Source organism: Eupeodes corollae, chromosome 1 (genome assembly GCF_945859685.1).
Source record: "Eupeodes corollae chromosome 1, idEupCoro1.1, whole genome shotgun sequence".
NCBI lineage: Eukaryota > Metazoa > Arthropoda > Insecta > Diptera > Syrphidae > Eupeodes > Eupeodes corollae.
Genome location: NC_079147.1, coordinates 307,703,925 through 307,713,231, shown reverse-complemented (window position 1 = coordinate 307,713,231; position 9,307 = coordinate 307,703,925). Strand labels below are relative to the sequence as shown.

Sequence of the window (9,307 nt, the reverse complement as noted above, 5' to 3'; positions counted from 1 at the left end):
TTATTCTTCGATGCATTAAATTGTTCTAGAGGCTTTTCAACTTCATGAATAGATGTCTTCGCAACACCCAAGGGATTTTCTGAATCGAATATCAAATGTGGTCCTTCATAGAAAGACATGTCAGGAACCTATAATCTCTATTATGCGGAGGAGTAATTGGCAATAGCTTCGAAAAGATATCGACTGCTATGTAGTGAAATTCGCTCACACAAGAATTAAAAAGAGCTGGACGGCCGAGAAGCACATGGCGCAGGACGGTCGATAAGGAACCAGCGTCACTAGGCATGAGTGTGAGTGAGCTGAAAAACATCTCCGGAAACCACACAAGATGATCCGTAGGCGTAGTAGAGGCCCTGTGTCCCTTAAAGGGTTACCAACGGACTTAAAAGAAATACAAAACCCAAAAACTTGTACTTAACATTAATAACGCCTTAACACAATCAATAATATATTTTGGCGTTCCTTTTCAAATAGTTTAAGAGTTCGGATGAAGAACGGATGGTCTTAAATGGTATTCTGCAGCTCAATAACAAAAATGTTGTCACTAATTCCTTCCAAATAGATAACTTAATAAGACCGCCAACCCCGCCAACACCGCCAACACAGCCAACACCGCAACCCCCGCCAATTCCGAGTTCATCACCACACCATTGTCTGAAGAAGAAAAAATAAAAGGTGTGACCTTAGAAATGATTTATTCTGAAGTTGTCTTGATGAAACAATATCACAAGACACAAATCGATGCACTTGTCGCCAAGAACATTGAAAGTGATAAAAAAATACTTGCACTAGAAGAAAAGGTCAACAACCTAGAGCAACAGCTTCTTGCGAACTGCATTGAAATTTATAACGTTCCAAATAACAACAACACCTTAACGAACGTTGATATCGCTCTCAAAGTCTTGTGCGATGGTTTAAACGTAAACATAAACAAAGCAGACATTGATCAATGTTATATGAAAAAAATAACAACAAAACCATCTTCTAATGCTAATGCTACTAACAAAAATGTAAAGAGCACCAACACCAACATTCTTCGTGTAAAATTGGTTTCACAACTGATGAAGGAAAAGATCATGAAAACAAAAAGAGAAAGAAGAGATCAGCTTACAACTAATTTGTTTGATGCGAAAAGAAAATCAGAAAATATTTTTGTGAACGATTGCTTAACATATGAGACTCGCCAATTGCTTAACAAGGCATTATCACTGAAAACTGAGATGGGATTTAAATATGTTTGGACTAAGAATGGGAGAGTTTATATGCGTAGGAGTGAGGGTGACAAACCAGTAAGAATATTTTGTGCTGCTGATTTTGATAAAATATGAATATTAATAGTTCTATTTCTGTCCCTCCTTCAGTCCCTGAAATATGTGTTTATCCAGTCATTGCATCTAATTTTGTTGATAATTGTTTTTGTTTACATCAAAATATTCGTAGTTTAAGAAAAAAATTTTCATCTTTTTTAGCGCATATTGAAACGTTTAATAGCTTACCTGTTGTTATTGTTTTGAGTGAGATTTGGATCTACAAAAATGAATTAAGTTAATATAATATTCAAGGTTATTCAATGTTTGCTAATTGCAATGAAGTATATGCCTCAGGTGGTATAGCTGTTTATGTAAGAGATGATATTTTTTGTGAAAGCTCAAAAGTTGAAATTACTAGTGCGGATGTATTGAAGTTATCATTTTGTTATAAAAATGATAGCTATGTCATGTATTGTATATATAGGCTGCATAGTTTTTGTAAAAGTATTTTCATTGATGAATTGAGCAATGTCTTGAGTATAACTAAGGCCAAGAACTTAATCTTATTAGGTGACATAAATATTGACATTTTAAATGAAACGGATAAAGATTCTGAAAATTATTTACTACTTATGGCAGCTAATGGTCTTAAAAGTTACATAAACGAAGCAACTCGTGTGACAGACTCCTCTAGTACTTGTATAGACCACATATTTGCTAGGTTTAAAAATTACAAGAAATCTTCAAATGGAAAAGTGTATGATCTAATGATAACAGACCACAGAATGATAGCGATGACTAATTTTTTGAATTCGGACTTAACGCCACGTCAAAAAAATCTCAAAAAAACCATTAATTATATTGATTACTTTTTACTAAATGAGTGCTTAAAATATGAATTCTGGGATCCAGTGTTTTTAGAACGTGACCCTTCTGAAGCTTTTGATGTATTCTTTTCAATCTTAGAAAAGCATATCAAATCTTGTACATCTTCGTCAACCAAAAGTTCAAGGTTAAAGCATTTAAAGCCTTGGATGAATAAAGGGCTCCTCAAACTCATAAATAGGAAGAATGCTTTTAGTAAAAAATGTAAAAAACATCCGCTTAATGAAAATCTTAGAAAACACTATATTTCTCTCTGTAAAACTGTTAAGAAACATATTGAGGTAGCTGGAAATAATTTCTATACGGATGCGTTTTTAAAAGCTAGAGGAAATGTCAGAGAGGAATGGAGAGTTGTTGATAACATTTTAGGTAAAGAAAGGCAACCAATTGAAATAAAAAATTTAGAAGTTGATGGTGTTTCCTTTACTGATCCAAGTTCAATTTCTAATCAAACTAATGAATACTTCACTGAAATATCTGATAAAATTAAGCCTAGAGTTGATTCTTACTGTAGTTGTGATTGCTCGATGAGTTCAATTTTAATGTCTGGTATACAATGTAATAGTTTTGTCTATAATTCTATAACATCACAAGAAATATTAAAAGTTATTCTATCGCTTAAAAACAAAAATTCAAGTACTTCTGATGGAATTTCTAGTACTCTTCTTAAAAAAATTGCGTTTTATGTTGTGGATGTTTTGATGTACTTATTTAATGCAAGTGTTGAAAGCGGTTGTTTTCCTAAAAATTTAAAAAGAGCCGAAGTTATTCCACTGTTTAAAAAAGGTAAAAAAAATAACATATCAAACTATAGACCGATATCTTTGCTTCCAACTATCTCCAAAGTTTTCGAAAAACTTATAACGGTGCGAATCATGTCGTTTTTGGATAAAAATAACTTTTTTAGTAAAAACTAAAACTTTACAGTGCAGGTTTTAGAGTAAAAACTTTTGAATGGCTTCAATCCTATTTGATAGAAAGGGAACAAAAAGTTGTTGAAAATGGGACCTATAGCGATTATTTTTCCGTTATTTTTAATAATTTATATAAACTCAATATTCGAGTTAAAACTTAATGGATCATCTACTGCTTTTGCAGATGAAATAGCCTTCACTTATCAGTTTAGCACGTTATTTGATTGTATAACAAAAATTGAAGAAGATCTAGAAACACTAAGGACATGGTTTACTGCTCATAAGCTTATCATCAGCGAAAAAACAAAACTGGTGACCTTCAAAGTATCTGGAAATAGTCTTCCTGATTACAACCTATACTTTCATGCCCATAACTGCAAAAAATTTTGTCTACCTATTCACAAGTGTGGTAGGAGCAATTTTAATCCTAGATTTCAATGCTCCAATAGTTGTTTTAAAATCGAATCAGTATTGCATTTTAAATATTTAGGGGTTTTAAATGATTCAAATTTGAAATGGAAGGAACATATTCGCACTTTAAAATCGCATCTGATGTTGGTTTCTCGGAAAATGTATCTTATAAAACCATTTTGCTCAAAAAAAGTATTAAAATGTATTTATAACGGTCTTGCACAGTCAAAACTTCAATATGGTATAACCAGTTGAGGTGGGTGCTATGCTAATAATTTTAGACCTCTATTGATAGCACAAAAACACTTGATAAGAATTATTTCTAACAAAAATCGATTAGCTTCAAGTTGGCCCCTATACAAGGAATTGCAAATTCTACCAATGAGACATCTCTATGTTTTTAAAGTACTCAAAGAATTTTTTAAACAAAGTGGCAACATCCCCAGTAGAAACTCAGAAATTTATGATCTACGCACAAACAGCTTGCACCTTATGAATGAACCTTTCACTCGTAGAACACATTTTTCACTTTTTTACATTGCTACAGCACCTAAATTTTTCAATAAACTGCCTGTTTTTATCAGAAACACTACCCGGTTGAGTTCTTTTTTGAAAAAAGTCAAGGACTGGCTATTCACTGTTGAAACTGAGCGTATTGAATCCATTTTAAGAATCCCAAATTAATTATCAGCACAAAATAACAATAATTAATTTACCTTTTGAAATTGTTAAGTTAATTTTTTTCTATTTCTTCCTACGTTTTTTTCATTTTTTCTTCATTTTTATCTTTCTTCTTCAGTTTTATCTTTTAATTCTACTTTTGTATCTTAAATTAAATAATTGTATAATGATTAAAATATTGTGTTCATTTATTATAATTATAATAACGAATTTACTTTGTACTGATTGTTACCCCACATCAGACCTTTATTGAAATTATTTATTGAAACGTGTCATTCAACACTAACTTAATAAGTTAAAGAATGATTACTATTTTTTACTTCATTCAATTTAATTTAATTTGTATAATTGTATCTAGCTTTAAGTAATTTATATGAATGAATAAAAAACAAAATGAAATGAAATGAAAAATGGTGTTTTGAAGTTTTAACAATTAAAATGACTCACTTTTTGGCAGTGAACTAGAAGGTTCCGATGCATTTTAACGTTTAAGGGATTTGTAATAGAGCACACATTCACAGTAATGACTTTTGAAATATCCGTAAGTTATATTAAAATGCTCTTAACATGCTCATTCTGAAGATGACCCATTTTTAACTTAACATAGGAAGTTATTGTAATGGGTCCGATTTGTCAAATTGAAAATTTTGACATTTCTCGACATTTCAAGGTCCCTAGAGTCGAAATAAAAGATTTTTAGTCAGATGTCTGTGCGTGCGTGTATACGTACGTTCGTACGTCCGTACGTTCGCCACGTTTTCCTCGTCGTCCATAGCTCAAGAGCCAGAAGAGATATCAATTTCAAATAAATTTCATTATACAGATAATAAGGCAGAAAGATGCCTCCTGATAAAGAAACCACTGAAGCTCTTCTAAGATATATTTGTTTGTTAAATAAAGTATTGTGTTTTAAAAACATTAATGCAGAACTACAAAAAATGTGAACCAAACTATGTTTTGGCCCCAAGTTAACTTTTTCCAGATTAGTTCCGTTTTCGACTAACATTGTCAACAGAACTCACAACTTAGCTTTGAGCGTAGTGGTACATAATTCTTGGAACACGAAAAATTGAATGATGTCAAAAAGAGCACACCTGATAATTTTGTAACTGTCAGAAATGTAGGATGACAATTAATTCAGCGTATTACACTATTATCGAATACACATTACACTTTATCGTCTCACAATCAATATTCAGAAACATTTTCTTAACTTTCTTAAGATTACACAATATATCTACATGATTTTTACTGACAGGGCTAACAATATTGTAAAGTCTACCGATCGTGTACCCTTAGCTCGTATGAAAAACAAAATAAACTCTTCTTGTACAATCTTCTAGCAAGAACACACTACCCTTCTCTCCATGAAATATGCAATGAATACCAAAACTTGTCTCATAGTGATAAAGATCGTATATCCCCAAAAGTATGTTATATATTTCTTTATCCCATTCCCAACCCTATGATACGTAAGTACGTTCTTTATGATTTAAAATATGACTTCATTTACATAGAATTTTCTCAATTTAATCCTTATTTCGAAAACAGGAAAACAGCTAAGAGACATCTATCGGATTTTATTGGAACCATTTAGAAGAAGTAAAAAAAGTTTTTCTGCAAATCCATAATTTTATTAATATTACGATTGTTATCTACTTCGTCGCAGCACATTATACAATTTCCAAAAAATAAACATGGGGAAGGGGTAGGGGATGGTAACTATCAAATATTTTATCGCTTATTATACAAAATCAATTCATAATCATAAAGCAGAGATTATGCATATAAATCAGGCGTGAATAACACAAACATTGTAAATATCTCTGATTTATATTTTGCCGATTTGCCGCCGCCGTCCGCTCCGCACCTCCGAGTGCTTTTCCTGCTTTAGTATTTTTTTTGATAGATCCTCGTGTTTTTGTGTTGAAAGTGTTTTTGAAGAAAAGCGCGTAAATAATGTATGAATTATGACTTTTATTGTATGACTAAGTGCGGGGGTTTGATGGTTGGTTGGGAAAGAACTTAATACTGTAATAATATTCCACCCTAATGAGTTGGGCATTCACATTGGAGTGTTGGGGAGAGTGGGAGTATTTTCAGTGATTTTATCAGTAAGTGGAAAAACTGCTAAATAAACGCGTAATAAATTATTAATTTCTTTTGTAGGTACTTTGCAAAGTTTTGTGTAATTTTTTCAGTTTGTTTGTTTCTTTTTTTAGGGGGGGGGAGAAGGGAGGCTTTCAAGGATTTATTACAAACTTTGCAGTTTTTGTTCTGGCTATAAGATTGATATTTATTTGTATTTTATGGTTTTCCAAATTTATTTATCTTCATAGAAATACAGATAACTTCTCCCGCCCGAAGTATATGATATAAAAGAGCTCCAGCTCATTTCCAAGGATATCTCTCGGTCTCTCATATCAACCAGAACCACCCCCTAATCAGAGTTAAGAGGCTTTCCAAAATATATGTATGTAATGTAGGTATACTAAAATTCTTCTCTTCTTTTTTATTTTTTTATTACCTTAAAAGAATTGGAATTATTGTATAATATATATACGAGTAGTAAATCTATTCAGATGAAAGAAAATCCCTATCGAACAATTTTCAATTATTCTGAACAAACGATAAGCCGCTTAAAAAAAGGATATGTTAACATATACATATCCTGAAAATTTATCATTCATCAGCCTTAGATGTCGCTTTTATTTTTGCGTTCCATTATGTATGCTTCATTTTGTCTCACAGGACGACCAAAAAGGATATACATACACCAATACATATGTACATACATCTATCTACGAGTATGTACCATAATCGGATCGAAGGATTGTATCGGATCAACACATGTAGATATAAATATAATATACACATTAAAGAAGAACACAGGTACACTACAAACAGCTATGGCTTAAAAATAGGAACATTAGTTTTTTTTGGTAATTATGTCTTTCCCACTTTTGCTCAAGATAATAAAGCTTAAATTGACTACTTAATTTGAATGCAAAATATTTTTTATTTTTGATTTTTAACTTCAGAAATAAACTAATTTTTAAAATAAATACATAAATACGTATTTTGACGGATATTTTATTAGTAAATATAGATTATACTATTTGACATTTGATTGAAAAGTCTTAAATACTTCTAATCTTCATAGAGCTTTCCTTTTCAAAGAAGGCGTATGTCTACTGTCCTGAGATTCAGGTGGAGTTTTTTATAGTTTCACTCAAACAAAATTTTTGTTACTTTACAAAATTATAATACTGAAAACCACCCATTTAAGGGTTAAATTCTAACGTAATTTCACTTTTACGACTTTTTCCAAATTATTTCATCCATTACAAAAATTTAACACATCCAATAAAAGTCCAACGTCTAAGATGACTGGGTCACAAAGAGCGTATGAAAACTAATACTCCGTCCCGGAAAGTCTTCTAATCCGGACCCACAAAACAGCGCAGTAGAGGAAGACCGCTGATTAGGTGGCGCGCACAAGTGGAAAGTGACCTCACCCAACTTGGAGAGCGAAATTGGAGACATCTAGCTAAGAACCGAGCTAGATGGAGAAGTTTGATGGGTGAGGCCCTAGTTCACACAGGACTGTAGCGCCACCTTACGTAAGTAAGTAATAATATTACCCAATAACATGTAACTCTTAAACAAAAAATCGTTTTATTTTAAAATTTTAAAAAGAGCCTGGGATGCGACTCACTCTGATAACTTCCCATTCCGTCTGCGATTTGTCTTGCTTAAAAGTTAGTCTGGTTTGCGTACTATTTTTGTAGATTTTATTTAATGAAAAAAACGGATTGTTGGATTTTTAAATACAAATTTCTGAATATAGAAAACAATATTTTCTGTGAAATAAAATAAGTTTGAAGCCAATATTTTTAATTTTTAAAAAGCTATTTGAGTCAAAAGTAAATTTTTACCAAGTTTTAGTATTGTTTTTTTTCAGAGTTTTATTTTTTGTAAAAAAACAGTCAATTCAATTTTTCTCAAAATTTGTCCCAATGTTGAAAACAATATTTCTTATAAGTAAAAATTAGTTAGAAGCTATTATCTTAAATTTTTGAAAAGATATTTGAGTCGACATTTTTCTGAATGTTGAAAACAATATTTCTTATAAGATAAAATAAGTTTGAAGCCTAAATTTCAAGTTTTTGAAAAGATATTTGAATCGACATTCAATTGTTACCAACTTTGAGTAATGTTGTTTTAATTTTTTTATAAAAAAAAAACTGTCAATTCGATTTTTCTCAAAATTTTATCAGATGTCAAAAACATTATTTTTCGTTGCTCAACATTATTGTGGAGATGAAATCATATTTTAATCGTAAAATTTTGGTGGTGACAAATTTTTTTTTCAGTTTTTGTTTTGATTTATAAGAAAAAGCGTTAATTGCTTCTTTGATATCACGTTACAATATATTATATAAAATTTAATTCAAGTCTCTAGCGTTTTGGGTTCGAAAGATATTTAGAGTTAACCAAAATTTTCACCCTTTTTTCAAACTGCTATGGTAATAAACCACAAACGAAATTTTCTTGAGACCCCTTTCTGCATCTTTCTGCCTTATTATCTGTATAACATTTGAAGTCGATACCTCTTGTGGTTGTGGTTTTTGAGCTATGGACGACGAAAACAACTTAACGAACGTACGGACTCACCGACTTACGAACGCACAGACATCTTTCTTTCGATTTTTGACTACTGAAAAACAAACGCCTTTACATCTCAAAATATATTTTTTAAGTTGGCCCGACACACAGACTCAGACTGTTTTCAACCAACTGATTAACTTTAAATTTGTATCATATCTTCGACAATAACTTCTTTTTTAAAATACATAAGTTTTTTTATTGCATAGATCATTTGTTATTTGCAATTAACTGAAATTGTTCACTTTTCATTTTAGAAGTGCGCCCTTTGACCAAAAATAAATACAGGGACCATCAACAAGGTATGGAAGATTTAATTTTAGTTCATGGAAACAGTGACGATTCCGAAATCTTTTCATGTTGGACGCCATGGTCGCGTTCCAAAGTTTGATACGATAATGAAGTGGGGGAATATTTCTTACAGAAGTGGCTCTTTAAGACCTGCAACTGCGCATGGAGGTTCTCGAATGGTAATGACTCCAGAAAATATTGAGGGAG

The 9,307-nt window shown here is 31.6% G+C and overlaps 1 protein-coding gene across 1 annotated transcript; it reads left to right on the top strand.

The window, feature by feature from the left end:
* The first annotated feature begins 689 nt into the window (after positions 1-689).
* Positions 690-1,328, top strand: LOC129952197 (uncharacterized). Its single transcript, XM_056064676.1, has one exon. It carries the CDS (start codon positions 690-692, stop codon positions 1,326-1,328), a length of 639 nt encoding a protein of 212 aa, XP_055920651.1.
* Positions 1,329-9,307: the final 7,979 nt, after the last annotated feature.